We start from the raw sequence: 19472 nt of genomic DNA on the forward strand, positions 1-19472 counted from the left end.
TTGATAAGAAAATTACAATGCATGAAACATTTGAAAGATTTAGACATCTTGAATACATTTTTCCTGTAAGACTCTAGATATTCCATCTTATGGTGCAATGCACCTAATTCTCACATGCTTGTGCCCATAGTTCAACTCTTCTGTACCTCAGTTTGTAAAGAAATAAACTCCCAAGGGAGAATTAGGCTAATCTGGAGCTTACTATTTTAATAAGGTTTGGAGTAATATCTTCAAATGTGTCTTTTCCATTTTTTTTCCTTCAGATATTCTCACAACTTCACAGAGAATTGGGTGGCTGGAGAACGCCATATTTTAAAAGTCACGGTAGTGCTGCTCAGTAGGAGGGTCACCATACAAGGGAATCTCACTGCTGAAAGGATGAAGCACCTCGCTTCATGCCAGGAGGCCAGTGCTTCAGAAGGTAGGGAAGTATTTTGCTGGAAAGTCAATGAGTGGAAAAGAATGTTCTTCCTGTCAAACAATATGTAGTAATGGTGACTTCTTTCAAAATGGAATAAACCGTTAACCTTTCCATGTCCATAATATTCTTTAGTTTTCAGGATGCCCTTGATAAATTGTCATTTCGTCTCCTGCCTTCTACAACCTTGTAAATGAGGTAAACAGGTGTTCACCTGTGAATTTATTTCTCTGGGGGAAAAAAAATCCTGTTAAATAATAAAATCTGGAGAATCAGATTAAATATCCAAGGAAATTTATAAGGAAGTCTTAACTGTGATTCCAGGTCCCTTCTACAAGTCTCAGGAAAACAGCTTAATGCCAGAATCACAGACCCAGGCAGCACATCCCTTACTGATTAGACTGATGGGGCTCTTGTGTCCCCCCCAACCCCCCTGCCTCACCCCTACTTTTAGAGTTTGTTTTCTGAGTGAACTACCACCTACTTTAAGCAAGTGGTTGAAAAAGTCAATTTATCTTCTAGAAGAATAACAGGCACTGAATCACACTGATGTGCCTATTAAACATCTATTTCAGGGATGGTTAGTTTAGTAGGTTATGTTTTGGTTTCCCAGGCTGTAGATTATGAGGCTTTCACATGTTGTGAAGATATCATTTGTCAACTTTGGTTTAGGATGGTGTGGGTGTCAAGGATGACTCCCAGGCATGAGCTCTGGATGGATGATGAGTCTATTTAGTGAGATGGGAAGAAGAACAGCTTTTGGAGTGGGAGGCTACAGATCATGACTTTAATTTTGTATATGCCGAGAGAGACACCAGACCAGGAACTGAGTAGAGGTGCTTGGGAGTGTTTGGAGCCTGGAAGAAATGTCGTGGCTGGAGTTAAAGATTTGAGTCATGTCTACATAGAGATACATGTGGTTGCCATGTTGGGATGTGGTTGGGTGAGAGGGACCTGGATTCTACCTTCTACCACCCCGTCACCTAGCTCACAAATATATCATTCTGAAAGAGGTTTGGATACTATGTGTTAGAATCCAAAGATTGTCCGATTTAACAACTTTGCTGAAATGGGAGCTGCTTTTTCTATTCAGATTTTCTCGGTAGTCCTCATCTAGGCATTCTCAGATCATATTGTCTAAAATACTGCATTTAATTGTGTTGCTAGAGAGACTATGCCTCTAGGACTGGACCATTATAAATCTGTTGGCACCGAAAGGAACAATCTCTGATTTCAACACAACTCTTAAAAGTTATTATAAATTTCTCAAGATAAAACAAATCCATAGACATTCCTTAAAAAAAGAAATAACGTATCACTCTCCCTTTCTTTGTGTGGGGCGGAAGAGTGGAAATGAGGTAGTCAAATAAATAATATGAAGCCTGGCCACTCAAAATATTATGGATTACTGGCAGAAAGAATCAAAATTGTGATAAAGCGTACAAATACGAAACACCTCTTCATTTACCTCTTATATATTTATTCCTGGGTGTTAGCAAATTTACTGTGAATTATTCACTGTGGAATGATACGCCATTTTGTATTTGTGGCAGTCTGGTTTATTAACATGGAAAATAAAGAACCAATTTAGTTGATGATTTCTTATCCATTCTGAGGTGAGTTCGCACTGCCAGCTGCCATGTGTCCACAGAAAGTGTCCTGGATCCTGAGGTCACAGCACTTTGGTGCACTGGTTGCTGAATGTATTAGGACCGTGCTGTTTGTTGTCCTCACTAGGAACTGGAAGGAGGTGTTGGAGGTGGGGATGGTGGAGTTCAGCTGTTTGTCTGGAGCCCTTTGCCATATCTGCAGTGGCATTGTTGCTCAGTCCCCAAACTACAAAGCAGCCAAAAAAAAAAAAAGGGGGAGGGAACCCCGGACAGCTTAAGACTAAAAAGAGCTATGATTACATTCAGCGCTCACATTTCTTCCCTACAATTATCAACCACGAGAAGGTCATTTTATTGCACACTCCCTCCAGGGGATCTTTTGGATTGAAATAAGCATCTATTTCGGTTGGTTTTGTGGCTTGTAGTCAGCCTTCTTGTGACAGTAATTAAGGTGATTGATTTGGGGGCTTCTGGAAATAATAGAGTGAAGGCAACATCATGTCCTAGTTATTGGATGTTTTAATTAATAATCCAAAGAGGAGAATCAAAGTAAAAGGGAAATAAGATTATTAAATGAAACAAACAATAATGGTTTGTCCCTTGTGCCGACAGTACCTTTTATACCAGATGATTTGTCTAGAAGTACGTTGCACGTGCTTCAGGTCCCCCCGACTTCACTCTGTGTTTCAGCGAATCTGCAGGACTGTTTCTATTCCAAGAGTGAGAAGATATTGGGATCCAGGGATCTGGGGGCCAGAGTCATTGTTCAGTCTTTCGCAGAGGAACCCAGCCGGGTCCAGTTGAAGGGAGTGCAGTTTCGGGCATTGGGGCAAGCCTTCCGTAAGCATCTGAGCTCACTGACTCTGGTGGGAGCTATGAGAGGTAAGCAGGTCCAGGCCTATGACTTCCCATTTTTCTCTCTTCTGCCATGTTCAAGGCTACATGCAGGGACCATGAGAGGTGACAGATGGGGACACAGGGGGTTCAAAGGTGGATAATTTATAACCTAGATCTGTGGTTCTCCAATTTTAGTATGCCTGACAAAAATTTATTCGGGGGGCTCACTAAAATTTAGGATTATAGACTCTACCCTGATAAATTCTGGTCTAAGGTAGACCTAGCAATCTGAATTTTTAAAAGGAAGCCTTGTGATTCTGGAACAAGTAGTTCTAAGGAGTATACTGTGGGAAACATCAGTATAGGTACAATAGACACAGAGTGAACCACACAAATCTGTGTTTTGAATCCTGCTTTTGTCATTTACTAGCTTTGTGATTGCAGGCAAACAGATATTGAATAGTATAAATAATCAGTGTTCTGAGAGCCCAGGCACAGCAGAAAGCATCTCCATAGAAGGGGTCCTAACTCAGGGGAGTCTTCTGCCTGGGAAAGTGGGGGAGAATGGGCTGAGAACCGGGTGCTTTTCCTGGCACATTGAGCAGGCAGACTGCAGATGTTGGCCAGAGCTAAAGGCATGTGAAGGGAGCAGGAAACACCAAATGCAGGTGAGAAAAACTAGGTGAAAAACAAGTTCAGAGCCAGAAAAGAAGAATATGACCAGATGTAGGCAAAGGTTCTGAAACCAAAGTTGGAGAGACACAAGAGCATCCCAGGGTAAAACCCCAATACTGGATGCGGATGAGCAGAGAACAAGAGATGCTCAGTAATGAGGACAGCATCCCCCTTTCTGAATCACCCTCCCCACCCCCAGCTCCTCCAACACCCACACATTCAAGCTTTGCCTTCCTAGAAAGGGGCTGTGCTCTGGGGTGATGTTTGACAGAGTATCAGGACATACTTGGTGGTTCAGGCAGGTCGAGAGAGATGCTAGGATTTCAGCAGCCAATGACAAAGTAATCTTTGAGATTCTTGAAGGCAGAATCCTGGCACCTGCAGCATTTTTTGTTTTTTCGACATCTCAAATCATCTGCACACCAAGGACAACTAACTATTTATTCTAATTTTCTGATCTTCCCCACCTTATTTATTTTTGACATTCAGTTGGGAAGATGGTTCCTAACATGGCTCCTTCCCTGCACACTGGGATGATCAGTATCTTTGAGCCCTATTCTCTTGTTCTTCGGTCTCCTGGTGCTTACTGTGCTGCAGGAAGTTTGTTGTGGGACCAGCTCCGGTAGCAGTTGTGGTAACAGTCACATACAAGTCTTATCAATTAAATGTAATCAAAATCTTTCCTTGCTCAAAAGTCAATCTGTCTCCACCAACCTGTTTCAAAATAGCTGCACTTTTATTTATTTATTAAATTTCATATTAGTTGAAAAATTTCAGAGCTTTAAAAGTTTGAAAATCACTGAATTAATACCAATTGTCTTTCCCAGGAGGGGTATGAAACTTCTGGCCTCCTTGCCAAAGAATCTCTTATTGCTTCATGCCCCGAAGGTCTTTGTACCCTGTCTGGTCAATTGCCTCTAGACACTAGAGTTAGAAGGTGTTGGAATCATTTCTGCTTTTACAGGAAAATCCTTGAATTCCACCCATAATAATTCCAAAAATACATTAGTAATTATTTATCGTTCAGATGCTCAGGCCTATGCTGAATGAATGATATGTAGAGTTCTGGAGTCAGGAAAACTCTGCAGCAGGCAGTGTTTCCTACAGAGGTGAGTGTGGATGGGTTGACTTACAGGTGAGTAAGGTGAGGATACCTGGTACTAGAGGAGCTGAGGTCAAGGACAATGCAGAGGCTCAATGTCAGTAGTGACACTATGGTTGAGAATATTTTGGATAACTCCAATTTAAAAGTCAAATTATTCCATAAACCAAAGTTTTTTTCAGTACTTCAAGCATTTGATACATATATAATATCTCTCACTATCTGGAAATAATATAAAACTCCTTTGTCAGGATTTATCATTTAATTATCCATTATGATTTTAATGTAAGTTTCTTATGCCAGAATGAAGATACCCAACTAAGAAGAATTTGCTTAGTTTTATTTGCCCAATTCCTGAAATATATAGTTGATACTCAGTAAATATTTATTTATTGACTGATCCAGTTGACATAATTTGAGGGGGAGGGCATAAAATATGCCCATGGAACCAGGGTAATGATTTTCCTAAATGTCAATTTCTTTAGCATAGTAGAGTACTCACCTTTCACTTTCATAAATCTACCACATTCAAATGTGAGAGTCATGATCCTCAGGTCAACCTCTGGTTTTGCTTACATTTTGGAATAAGAATCTCTGGCTATCTTGGGCCAAGATAATTGCCTGACAAATTAAATAAATTATGTCACAGCCTGAAGAAATAATGACTGTATCTCCACGTGGAAGATGTGATTTTCAAAGATCAGATCTGGTCCTTCAGGAGTACTCTTCATATTGTGCATCACTTCTCTTTAGCCACTGTCTGCCATATTGGGATAAGGATAGCAGAGAGGGTGGCCAACTGGAAATCCTGACAGCTGTTCATTCTTTGGTAGTTTGGCCGTGCTGTCTCTTCCTCAGATGGTTTTCTTTCTAGCACCTGACTCTTGGATTCCACCTTGCTTATCCTTGGTATCTTTGAGGTGCATTGGCCTGAGTTGCCCAGGTTCTTGATTCGAATTCTCTTTCCAAATCCTCATTTCCTGAGTTTCATTATTGTGTGTGGGGTGGTGGGGGGAATGTTCTCAGTTATAGAACAACTTGCTTTGGAAATGATCAACAGAATCTGAGGAACCTTCAAGATTCACTTCAAATGTTTGCCGTACTCTTTCCTCTTCAGATTCCTATGTACAGGGTTGCACAGTGTGGAGCTCCTTCAGTAGAGGCCTTAGCATGTCAAGGACCTTGGGCCTGAAGGTGGACAGTAATGTATTCTACAATATTTTAGGCCATGCACTGCTGGTGGGTAAGTGATGAACTTGTTTAATTTTGGCACACTTGAGTAGGACAAATAGTTTTTCAAGAGGAATTTTCCCACAATTTGAATTCCCAATCTATAAAAACCTTAGCCTCTGATCATTAGAAATAGGCCATAGCTTAAAATTCTGAATTTAAATTTACCTATCACTAATTAACTTCCTCAACTATATCACAAAGAAACGTATCTTTTAAAGGTGACATTTCAATTGAGGTTAATAAACATGACATGGGAGTTTTTCAAATTTACTGTCAGCAATTTTCACAATAATTTGAAGTCACATAAATAAATCTTTGCATAGTCTTATGGAATATTAAGCTTTGATGTTGGACAAGAAGTTAAAAATCCTGAATTCTGTTCTTAGCTTCTCCTATGGCTTGCTAGAGAAGTTCATGTTTCAGAATCTTCTACTTGTTCACTTGTATCCGCTTTTTTCTCTGAAATTTCATTCCTCTTGCAGAACCCAGAATTATCCCTAAAAAATGCAGATTGCATCCTATCACTCCCATCCTTAAAACTCTAAGAATTTCTTATTGCTCTTAGACTACAATCCTAAATCCTTAACCTGGCTTAGAAGTCTTCCTCAGTGATTTTTTTCTCTGTTAACATTTGTGAACTTGTCTTGCTCTTTTTCTATTCCTCTGTACTGTAGCTATGCTGAGCTGTTTTAATTCTTTCGAAAAGTTACCTTTTTTGGCCCCTAAAGGCCTTGGCACAAACTCTTTCCCTCTACTAATACTGCTCGCTGTCCTCCTGAAAAGTTGTCTCCTCCACACTCCCAAGTGAGGTCCCTCTATTTAAGCTCTTTGAGCACCAGTCATTATTTATTGATTTAAAATGACATATCATGTCTCTGATCCTCTGATTAATGACTGTTTGTACCACCAGATTTCATGTGAACATTGTTTCCGTAGCGTTTAGCACACTAACTAGTCCTTTGTATGTATATTTGTTGAAAGAAGTGAATGAACTAGTGAACAAAAGATCTTCGAATATATTGCAATACAAAAGCAAATCAGAGGTTTTCCCTGAAAGTCAGACTATATTTGTTAAACGGTGTTGCATATTTAAATTAATTCTGTGATACCATCAGTGGGAACATGTATGTGTTTCATTTAAGAATGATCGGTTGGGGGGCGCCTGGGTGGCTCAGTGGGTTAAGCCGCTGCCTTCGGCTTGGGTCATGATCTCAGGGTCCTGGGATCGAGTCCCGCATCGGGCTCTCTGCTCAGCAAGAAGCCTGCTTCCCTCTCTCTCTCTGCCTGCCTCTCTGTCTACTTGTGATCTCTCTCTGTCAAATAAATAAATAAAATCTTTAAAAAAAAAAAAAAAAGAATGATCGGTTGGGAAAAAAGTTATAAGGTTCCTAATCCGGAGAGGGAAACAGCTTAGTGAGAAAATACGGATCATATAAACTTGGGTTAAAACAAACTCCAGCTCTGAAAGACAAAGAACTAAGGACAGTCGTGATAATCAGGGGCAGGAAAATCTTTCGATTGGACGAGGATTGTAAATTTAACGGCTACAGAGCAGTTAAACTCACAGGTGGAGGATTGACTTTGCTTATTCCTACTTTTGTCGGTGTGAGGGAAAAGTTTGCTGACCAGAGCAGAAATTCAGGAAGGTGCCCTAACAATATTAATTTAGCAGAAAACAATTACATGGGATATACATTAACTAGGCAAAGAAGAAAACCTGGAGGAGGAATTTAGCCTTTAGTACTTATTATGAATCGGAGGCTCTTGACATCCATTATACTGCAGGTGATGAAATTAGAATATTCGTTTGTTAGTGCATTCTAGATAAAGTACTTAATTTCATGCAAAATAGGTTTGTAAACCCAGTTCATGAAATGACATGGGTAGCTCATATACCTAAATACCTAATAAGGAGAAGAGTCCATGGAGCTGTTCTTTACTGATGCTACGTATAAGGCTAATCAGTCTCTGTAGCATGGCCCGTTTTATCCTTATTTATGTTCTTATTTATTATTCTTTATTTATTTTCTCCTTTTCTGTTCCAGACCACTGCAGATAGTTGGTGGCCAATTTGAACAGCTAGGGAAGGGGTTGGAGCAGACACAGCCGTATGCAGCATTTGACTGTGGAGACACTTAAATTCTTCCTAAGGAGTAAAAGAATACATCTGTTTCTTTGTTCTTTATTCTGTTTAAAATGAACTTCTGATTCACCATGACACTCTAGAATGAAAAAGCCCATATAATCTGTATCTCTTTGTCTGGTCTATGAATTAAAAATACACAAAGAAATTTAAAATAAACCATACCCAGAAGAAGAAATAGTGTGGCCGTATCTCTCATTTTCTTGGTTGGCATGAACTGAATGAAGTAACATGACTTTTTGTTCCCAGGTACAGACATGGACATAAAATACATGTCTTGGGAAATGACTCCCAAAAAAACAATTGGTAAGTATATAACTTGGTTTTAAATCTAGCTACACTCCACTTAAGTTGTCGTGTATTTTATGGACACATCCGATGGCAAAATGTTAACTATCTTAAATTTGTGGAACCTACTAAATATTTCTTAAATATATATATTTATATAAGCATGATGTAAGCTGTCATGTATAATAGTAGAAGCAAGACTGTTGAGTTATGTAAATATTAATTATGTTTGTGGATCCCTTGGGTTTGATTTGTCTTTTCTTAAATTAGACCGGTCAGAACAGGGAAATATCATAAGAAACAATGTGATCATCAGTGTTTCTGGCACCGAGGGACTGTCCAGTCCTGAAATGTTGACACCATCTGGTATCTATATCTGTAATCCAACCAACGTTGTAGAGGTAAGACCTGTAGCTCCACTAGGAAGGTCAGAGGTTGAGAGGCCATAAAATTCATTCCAGAAGTTATTTGGAGGAGTGGAAGCATAAGATGGCATAAAAATGTTTACTTGTGGCATACTGGTATTGAAAAACAACTTTATAATTTTATGTTAAACAAGTGCTTTCGTATAAATGTAATTATTCTCTCAGAATTCCTGTGAACACTCTTTGAAGCAATATCTATCTACCTGTGGCAAAACAAAGGAGATGTTGATTATTTTCTGGTCCTTTAGATTAACACAAACTATAATATCTTCCTGAGCTGTCTGCTGTGGCTTCTGATTTTTATCCCAATTTCAATAACAATTACTTATTAAGTCATTATTTTCCTCTGTAAATATGGTCATATTGTTGCCCTTTAAGAGTATTCAGAACTAGGGGTCAGGGCGCCTGGGTGGCTTATTGGTTAAGCATCTGCCTTTAGCTCAGGTCATAATCCCGGGTCCTGGGATTGAGACCTGCAATGGGCTCTCTGCTCAGTGGGGAGTCTGTTTCTCCCTCCCCGCTTCCTCCTATTCATGCTTGTGTGTGCTCTCTTTGTCTCTAAAATAAATAAAAAAAGTCTTTAAAAATAAAAAGAACTAGGGTTCAGCAAAGTCATGAGGTATATGAGATCATGTCAGATTCCAGAACAAATAAAGCACACTCTGATGGCCTTTTTTGTCCAATTATTTAGTATGACTTAATGTTACTTTTCCTTGGTAAATTTACCTCTAAACACTTTAAGAAATTAAATTTTTAGAGTACCGTTTAACCGTAGGTCGTGATTGAAGAGTTACATCAGAGTAGTGAAAGGCCAGTTAGTTTCCTCTTTTAATGAATCTATCCCGTGGATCATCTACCAAAGGGTTAAGGGTCTCAGTCTTCCGGGACACTAGTCTGACATCTCTTGTTTCATGGCAATTATGCCAGATTTCTGAGGAACCGAGAGAACGAATGTTTCTCTCTGATCATCTGTTTTTAATTACCTTCAGCTGAGTCATCCCTAATAAAAGTCATGGTTGTCTCCTCAACCTTCCTCCAGACTCTTAATTATGCTTATTCCAAGCACAGCACTTACACACCATTTTAGGTGCCTAATAGGGGCAGCTAATATACCACTGAGGAAAGGAAGCAGAACTGCTTTAGACTGAAAGAAACCAAACTCCACACCCAGGGCAACGAAAGCAGCATTTAACGTGTAGGTGATGATGGGGCTTGTTGTGTACTTATGCCTGCAGCTTTGAGGCCTAAAGAACTGTGTTTCTTATTTCGCTAAGCATGATGGCTGCATAGGAGAAGAGTAAATGAAACAAGATGGGATTGGGAGGGAGACAAACCATAAGTGACTCTTAATCTCACAAAACAAACTGAGGGTTGATGGGGGGAGGGGGGTTGGGAGAGGGGGGTGGGATTATGGACATTGGGGAGGGTATGTGCTATGGTGAGTGCTGTGAAGTGTGTAAACCTGGCGATTCACAGACCTGTACCCCTGGGGATAAAAATATATGTTTATAAAAAAAAAAAAAAAAAAAAAAAAAGAACTGTGTTTCTTGCATGCCTCAGACGGCATGACTTGACTACACTGAAATGCCCAGAGGAAAGCAGGTCCTCAGCTTTGTCCAGTTCATCTTCCTGCCTGAGGCTGGAATAGATCTAAGTCCTGCATTGAATGCCAGGGGTCATGTCCATCTGACTTTGCTTCACTGGGTAGCACACTGGAGTGTGGCCACAGGTCCTGGCCTCTTGTCTACTGGCATATTGAGTTGACTAGAGGTACAGAAAACCACAGGGCCATCTAAAAAGCTGATTGGTTACCTGAGCTTTTGGAGACTGACCTGTGAATAGTACCAAATTAACAATGAAAAAACTGAATCTAAAGCAAGCTGTTTGTTTCCCATTAGATGTTTCCTATTTCTAGTTCATTTATTTTTTCCTCTTATATTCATTTTACAAAAGTGAAAAAAAATACAACATATATGTTTTGAGAATAAGGCTTTAGTTTAAGCTGGTAGTGTAGATTCATTAAGCATACTCATTAAGTGTTCTTGACATTTTCTTTGATGACCTTCAAGGTCTGTGGTTGTCTTTTTATTAGCTTATTAGTCTTTTAGATCCTAGCACAGTATCTGAAACATAGTAGTTGCTCAGTAAAAATTAATTGAATATAATGAATGAGTGAATGAATGAAAGTATAATTCCATAATCAAAGAATGGAGGGAGGAAAGAGTAAAAAAAAAAAGTAAAGAATAGATTCCAAGATCCCACAATCATTTTGATGACTAAAAAATAAAACATTTATATGAAGCAGCATTTAAATCCCATGGGACTTCTCTCTCAGTATTAAATATTGCACAACACACGCCAGTTTTTTAGCTGCATGTCACTGCTGTTCTACTGTGCTATCTCTTTTATATCCTGTTGTTTAGAATGTATCACTACTAAAGTCGTAGGTGATAACTGGTGTATGTGGTAAAACCTAAAAATTATGAACTTCTCTTGATCCTAGGTCATTTTAGTTACTGAGTAAACACTAAGTTAAAGTTTATTAAAGGTGTCCTATGTGGGTGATACACAGAATACTTTGAAAAATCTATTTTAGAAATATGCCTTAGTTCCAAAGGGATGATAAGGAAGCTATGATAACAAAGATGGGTGTGTGTGTGTAATTGATTTGTGGAATAGGAAGGGATTTAGAAAAGTTTGCCATCTCCCAGGGTATTTCTGGTATTCAGGAGAGAGACATTCCTGTACTCTATGCAACTGTTTCATGGGCCGTGGCTTCTATGTCCTGCTCTACCTGAAAGAGAGTCAGACTACCCTGAAAGAGAAGGTAGTCAAGTCTTGGGTGTGCTCAATTTTTGTATCCTTTTCTTCTGCCTTGCTTTGATGTTTTCTTGCAGTCTGGCAAAATATTTTTTTTAAAGTGACTGTATATGTGTAATTTATTGGGATTTTTCATTTTTGTTTCCTTAAGTTTTAAATTTTGAAATAATTTTAGGTTTAGAAGTTGCAAAAACATAACCAAGAGTCCCTGTGGGCCTTTCCCTTAGCATCCTCCAGTGATACCATCCCCATAACCGTCACCATATAACAGCCGTTACTGTAGCAATATCAAAACTAGGACGTTGACATTGGGACAAAACTGTTAACTGAACTAAAAAATTAAAGCCCTCATTTGGACTTAAAGAAGGTAACACGATCTTAGTGTCTGCGCTACCGCTTCTGAAAGCCTTGACTCTCCCACTCTTATCAGGAGTCTGACCTTGATATCTCTGGCTTGGCAGGCAGGCAGAGAAGAAATGGTCAATCCTACAGGGATTTATGGTGACATGTTATTCCCAGTTGCCCTGATCCAGACCCTAGGACCCAATGCTCTTTCACAGTGCACAGAATTCACCTTGCCTCCTCGTCAGCCACCTGGACAGTTCCCTCATCTTCAACCTGTACAGGAGGAGGGGATTTCAAGTGTGATATTCCTTTGTAGTTTTCTTTTTCTTTTTTTTTTTTTAAAGATTTTATTTATTTAATTGACAGACAGAGATCACAAGTAGGCAGAGAGACAGGCAGAGAGAGAGGAGGAAGCAGGCTCCCTGCTGAGAAGAGAGCCCGACATGGGGCTTGATCCCAGGACTCTGAGATCATGACCTGAGCAGAAGGCAGAGGCTTAACCCACTGAGCCACCCAGGTGCCCCACCTTTGTAGTTTTCTTAAGCACAAGTGGTCTGTCTCCCGGCCCAGGCTGCAGCTGAGCCAAGCCCAGGACAGTTTCTGTGAGAAGTAAAACCTGAGCTTTGTGTCTTCTCACTAGGGATAGGATACTCAAGCATGCTCTTCCTGTTTGAGTGTCTGAGGAACTTGCGGTATGCCTCTGAATACTCCCTAGGTAGGCCTTTGCCATGCTTTTCAAAAACAGATTGGTGGTGGCTCTTCTGTGCCTCACCTGTGGCATTTACAGCATCCCTTTCCAGGCAGTCTTCCCTCGACTCTTCAGAGTCCGAGTCTATGACTCCGTTGATGGAGATCTCTTGCTGTCTAGAGGCTCCATGGCTCCATGTTTTCAGTAGACATACCCTCTGTCCACCTCAGGCTGGAAAGTCTTCACTCTCAAACAGCAAGGGCCTGTTCACTTCCAAAGCTCTAGAGTATCCCATGTGTATGTAGGCACTGGAAATTTCCCATGACCAGACTCCTGTTTAGGATAGTCTGTGGAAAAACCCTGGAGACAAGCCCTTTGGAAACATCCATTTAATTTGAGGGGAATTTGTTCTGGTTTGTGAATCAATTTTGTAAGGAATTCTGTGTTTAAAGGCCAATTTCAGTTCTCTAGCTCTCCCCACTCAATAGCTAATGTATATTTAAGAGCTGCCTGAAGGGTTAACTCACTTTTTTTTTTTTCTAGTGATTATAGATGCACACCTCAAGGAGCTGGCTTACTTGGGCAGTTAATTTCTCTCTGGAATTTCTCTTGCTTGAATGTCCATAATACATTGACTTCCGCAAAGAATTGATTTCCACACAAAATTCCCTGCTTGCCTTAAACCCTTCCCCACAAGCCGCCGGCTGCCTGCATAAATATGTGGTTTTTCCTCATGAATCATTTGTAGCATACCCAATTGGAATGGAGAGTAAAAAGGGCCAGGAAGTAATGTGATCTGACTGTTCAAGTGCTTCTTTTATAAGAAAAGTGAGCCTTACCAGCTAACAGAAGACCAAAGTTACAATATCCTGCCCAACTATAAATGCACTTGGAAAACATTTATATTTATATATGTTCACCCAGACGTCCCATAAATGCTAATGACACCAGGGCAAGTGATTCCACAAATCTATTCATTTGCTCAAAATATGTACTCCCTGAGCACCTGTCTGGCCAAGGTGATGAATACGGGGATAGTCCGTAGAATACATTCTTGAAATATGTGAATCTTTTCCCTCCCGGTAGAGTCTTGGTAATGAATGAGCATTTCATTGGTAATGATATCAAGGTGTATGTCCCAGTGAGATGTACATTTCTCATTGTTTATTTACTTGCAGAAAAGGTGGGTATTTCAGAAACCCCTCCTTCCCTAACAGTGTTTTTCCCATGGCTCAGATATGCTAGAGACATAGCTACTCAACGAAGGTCAAGTGAAAGGTGGAAATTTACATGGACTTCCCTAAGAAAGGTTCCAGTTGTGTAATCATAACAATCAATAGCCATGTTACTTCCTTGTGTTTCTGTGAGGACTGAAATATGTATTGGGCACTTGTATTTGCCAACCCAGAGACAGTGATCCTTCCTAAAACTCAGAATCATGAGCATATTTCCTGTTTCTTAGCATGTAGAAAGAATTGAGATAACTGATTTGGTGCTAGTAAGTGTTCTTTTGGGAAATGCCTGATGGCAGATTTAAATGTTTTTATTTTTTTAAGATTTTATTTATTTGACAGAGAGAGATCACAAGTGGGCAGAGAGGCAAGCAGAGAGAGAGAGAGAGGAGGAAGCAAGCTCCCTGCAGAGCAGAGAGCCCGATGCGGGACTCGATCCCAGGACCCTGAGATCATGACCTGAGCTGAAGGCAGAGGCTTAACCACTGAGCCACCCAGGTGCCCCAGATTTAAATGTTTTAAAAGATATAAATACCTTCCCAGTAAAGACTGTCAAAGTATTCTTATAGTAATTAACCATGTTTTTATATTAGGTGGTCTTTTCATCAAAATCTGGAGATGGGCTACTAGAAGGCAGGAATTGTTTCAACAATGCATAGCACCAGTCTAGACCAGGGATTCTCAGTCATGGTAGTAGTATTTTAGGTGCTAATTCTTTGCTGTGAGAAGCTATCTTGTGTATAGCAGCATTCCTCCTCTCTACCCACTTAAGGTCAGTAGCATCCCTCCCTCTCAGTTGTGACAACTGGGAACATCTCTAAAGCTTTCCAAATGCTCCCCGGGAAACAAAATCATCTCTGATTGACAGCTCCAGCTCTAGACTATGCCACCTCAAGATGACTGGAGTCTTAGAGATGGCCCAGGTTCCCTGAAGTCCTTTTAGAATATTGAATAGTAATTCAATTTCATATTACATGATGTCCCAAAGTCACCGTGCCAAGTTCCGTGTGGTAGGTGAGATATATACTTAGAATTTTAAATAGCCTCAGGAAATTGGAGAAATGCTTGGAATCCAAAATAATGAAGTACAGGAATAAAGGGGCTGCTGGTCCACAAAGAAAGAAAATGTTCTGGAACGGAGTAAAAAATGAGGAATGGCGGGCTAATTACAAATACCCAGGATGAGAGAGCTTTCTGGCATACAGTGAATAAAAAGCTAAAAGTTAAGGAAACAGCACCTTGATTTTGTCAGCCTGTGCTGGCTTCCCGATGAGGTCCTTGTTCCTGCCTGCTGGCCAGGCTTCCACTAGCCAGGAACTCTAGTCCTCACTGATGCTTCCGCAGAAACGGGAGACCTCCAGGACCAGGGCATTGGAACATTGGTTCCTATTCTCACATGAGGCAGAAGTTGAATGTTGCTGGTTTTAAAACAACCTGTTTCAGTTTTTCATCAATATTGACTTTACTTGGTTCTGTGTGTGAGCGTGTGTGTGTGTGCGTGTATGTAAGTTCTTAGTGGAACATGTGGGACACCCAGAGGGGACAAGACTTTCTCTCTCTTTTTTAAGATTTTATTTATTTGACAGAGAGAAAGAGATAGGAAGAGCGCACAAGCAGGGGGAGTGGCAGCCAGAGGGAGAGGAAGAAACAGTTTCCACTGAGCAGGGAGCCTGATGCAGGGCACAATCCCAGGACTCCGGGATTATGACCTGAGCCGAAGATAGACACTTAACCAACTGAGCCACCTAGGCATCCCAGGACAAGTCTCTTTAAAGTTCCCTTCTGTGGGGAGAACTGCTATCTAATGGCAGCCGGTGGTCCTCTCAGGTTTAGAGAGCTACCTTTAATAGCACCTAAAATCTTCTCATTTAGGAATTAAAGTCAAGAAAGTATAAGTCTAGAATGACTGGGGCTGTGGGCTGAAATGATTTTACTCAACCTAAGGATAAACAGAGAAGAGCTATAAGTAAGAGTGTGTTTGGAGTTTCTACCAGATTCTATCAGTCCTCCCTCACTCAGAATGGAATAAAACTCCTTGAGCCATGTGAGAGAATATGAGAGAGCTCTGCCCTGACTAGCCAGAACTTTCTCCTTCCGTTCTAACCCTTTTTTGGTGTCCTGTTCTAACATCCATATTCCTCACTCTCTGTATCAGCATTCAATAGACATTGCGGCAATCTCAATCTTTTCTTCTGTTGTTCAAAAAGCCCATCAGTAGCCAGTCCTCATTAACTTTATGTCTACACCTTGATAATGCTCAATCCCTTCATGCTGGAGTCTCAGAACCCTAATCCTCCTTAAACATACTCTTCCAAAATGTCGTGTCTTTTCCTGCTGACTAGTGGGGATTGGCTCAATCCCTCATCCGTGTTTTACTCTGGGCCATCTGAACTGCCATTTTTCCCTTTGGTGGGAATGGAAGGGATTTTATACATCTGGAATTTGGGTGAACAGAACAACTCTTTAGTTAAATCTGACCTGAAAAATGCTCTCCAATTTTGAGGAAACCTATATTCAGGTAGCAACATCCAAACACTACACCAGTCTTGTCCATCAGCTTACTTGGTGTCCGAAGGGTTTACTTACTTTTTTTCTGGTGACTACAAATGCACACTTCAAAGAGCCAGGTTACTTGGGCAGTTAATTGCTCTCTGGGATTTCTCTTGCTTGAATGTCCATAATGCATTTAGTTCTGCAAAGAATGTTGCTACATGTATTTTATCCACTATTGGGAAGGCCATGACAAACTCCTGCCCTTGACCTGGTGACATGACCTTGCATCTCACCCTACTGTTTACATTTCTTCACTTGTCCCCTCTTGTTTAGCATCCTGGTTCTGGGTCTTGACTTCACTTCTCTGCTTTAGCCTATAGTCTCTGACATTTCCAGGTCTGGACAGGAATGGAGTTGACTCTGAGTTATTGGCTCTGTGACTTTGAGGAAGTTACTCAACATCTCCAAGATTCAGTTTCTTTGTGAAATTGTGGTAATAATATATAACTCAGGATTGTTGTGAAAATAAATGAGAATAAAATCTGGTACCTGGACAATAGCAGCTTCTCTAAAAATCTTTACTCAGAATATTATTATCACGCTTGGTTCTAAGTTAAGAATGAGATAAATATTTCTAAGGGAAAGAAAAATTTGACATAAATGTAACTTGCACTGAGTTGGACTACCTTTTTGCTGGGGTCCTGGGAACAGATAGCTCCTGGGGCCCTGATTGTCTAGGTCTCTATACTCCTTCAGCTTTCTGTAGTGGCCTCCAAGTGCAATAGGCTCCCAAGGCAGCTCTTGGCAAAATCACCAGGAAGTGAATTCTTCCCAGTGTTTCTCTCTTCTTTGAACATCTCCTGGACCCTCTGATGACTAGACAGTACAGTGTTAGTATCTCAGTCACCTCCAGAGCAATAGTTCTCAAAATGAGGTCAAAAGATCACCTATATTGGACCCACCTGTGGCGCTCAAGAGTGCAGTGTACTGTCCTCCAACCCTTCACCATCAATTTCAGCACCTGCGAAGTCAGAATAACTAGTAGTGGGGACCTAGAAATCTGTATTTTATATACTCCAGGTTATGGTTTCCAGACAACATACAACATATGTGACTAAGTTTAAATTTCAGAAAGATAACTAATAAATTTTTAGTGTAATATCCTATATGATATTTGAGATATACTTATATTGGGAAAAAAAGTTGTTTTTTTCAAATCTGAAATTTAAATCTGACTTGGCATCTGTGTTTTTTGTTTGCTAAATCTTATAGCTCTATCCCGCATGCACACTAAAGTTTAAGAAACTGTTCTAGCAAGACAATCACAACACAGTCCCACCAAGCCCTGTTTAGAGGCAACTATGGCACTGAAGTATTGTTTTAAAGAAAGACAATGTTTTGTTGGGTTGTATAGCATCACAGTCCCTTTTGCTTTTAATTCTCTCTTCTGTGACTTGATTCTAATGTTTGGGATGAGCTATCCCAGTCCCATAGCATGAGCTCCCAGGAGGTGAGTTGCTCATAATGGGAATAAGGCAGTTTTCTTATTGTCACACCAGCCAGGCCATGTCAACCCCACAGGTGATCAGGGAAGAGCTACACAGTAGCCTCTGGATTTCTGTTTATCCCTAGAGCACAAAGCTTGGGCCTGAGGCTGACTGAGCATCCTGTTTCTTGACTTCTATTCTCTAGGTAGACATGGGCATCTTGGCCTCAGACCAGCCTCTGAGGCTGAGAGAGAGATGCACATAATTGCCTAGGAAGTAGTCCAGCAGTTTGGTCTCTTGGCCCTTCAATCCTCCTCCTGGAACATGGAAGAGCCAACATACCATTTACCTTACTGCCTGGAGTTAGAGGTTGCAAATTCAAATACCCATGGGTGCTTGGCTGGTATCATAAATAAGTGACACAGGAAGGGTGGGGAACTATGCCAGATAACCATAATCCAAGAAGGCAGGCACTTCATAGCTCCAGCTGGTCCATGGCTACCCCCACAGGAATTTGGACTTTGTATTGTTAAAAAACTGAGAGTCTAAATATTTATATCAAGTGTCCCAATTGTAAAATATTAGAAACAAAGTAACAATTTTTATAAACATTGGGTAGGCCAAGCAAAATACCTCTATATACAATAAAAGACTCTTTAGGGAATTAATTTTCTACTCTTTCTTAAAGTATATTACACAGTGATGAGTCTATGTCAGTATCTTATTGAGTTTATAACGAATCCATTGTGTTCAATGTGATCAGAATTAAAGCCCCAATCTCATGTGGTCTAATGGAGAATTTAGATTTTATATCAGCATATAAAAGACATCAAATTATTTAGGTAGGAAATCCTATAAAGAAATACTAAGGTGATTAAAATGATCTAATCAGGAGAAGAGGACATTGAGGAGATTCAAGTTGTATTTGATCTCAGACACTGTGTCTGAGTGCGTTACTGAGTGTCTCAGAACAAAGGCATAACTAGTACAATCATTGGTCTTCAACCCATAGCCAAATCATTGATTTGTGTGAAGGATTGGAGAGGATACTTTGTATAGACTTGGGCTTAAGGTGAGCCTTTGGTTCCAGTACTATTGCAAACACCAAAGAGAAGGGCACAGACTGATGAAGAAGGAAGCCTCTCACTGTGGAATCTTACAAGACTACTTTAACATGAGATACCACTTACTAAGGTAGGTAAATTACAGCCCAGTTGAGTTGCACTGAGGATGGAAAATGAGAGTCTATCTGATTCCTGGGGTCGGGGGGAAGAATTGGGGTGTATAAAGAGTACATGAGCCATGAAAGTATCAATATACTTGGACAGGAAGTAAATTAAGAGAAGCAGAATGACCATATAGAAAAGTCTTTTCTTTCTGGCAACCTTATTGTATCTGGAATAACTATTATTTAACGATCCTTAATTTCTATAGGGAAACAGGGTGTATGTTGCTGGTTTGGGATACTTTTTTCATCTGGTGACCAGCCAAACATCACAAGCTCCACTTCTCTCCTTTACCCAGAATATTGCACATTCTTGTACAAGGTAAACTTGGGCAAATTCATCTACATTTTGGGTGTGAGATTTAACTTTTTTTTTTTTTTTTGTACAACACTCTCAGAGAGGTGGTAATCTGGGGCACCCATGTACGATTTGATGACACACCTGTGTAAG

At 40.3% G+C, this 19472-nt stretch overlaps 1 protein-coding gene across 1 annotated transcript in view; it reads left to right on the top strand.

Annotated features, from left to right (window-relative positions):
* LOC125101596 (fibrocystin-like) overlaps positions 1-19472 on the top strand; it is a 269137-nt gene that overhangs the window by 163032 nt on the left and 86633 nt on the right. Inside the window, 6 exon segments of the mRNA XM_047731988.1 lie at positions 264-421; positions 2719-2910; positions 5760-5885; positions 8268-8324; positions 8577-8707; positions 19231-19343. Coding sequence (XP_047587944.1) covers positions 264-421; positions 2719-2910; positions 5760-5885; positions 8268-8324; positions 8577-8707; positions 19231-19343 — 777 coding nt within the window.

The sequence above is a fragment of the Lutra lutra genome, chromosome 6 (assembly GCF_902655055.1).
Source record: "Lutra lutra chromosome 6, mLutLut1.2, whole genome shotgun sequence".
NCBI classification, from domain to species: Eukaryota; Metazoa; Chordata; class Mammalia; order Carnivora; family Mustelidae; genus Lutra; species Lutra lutra.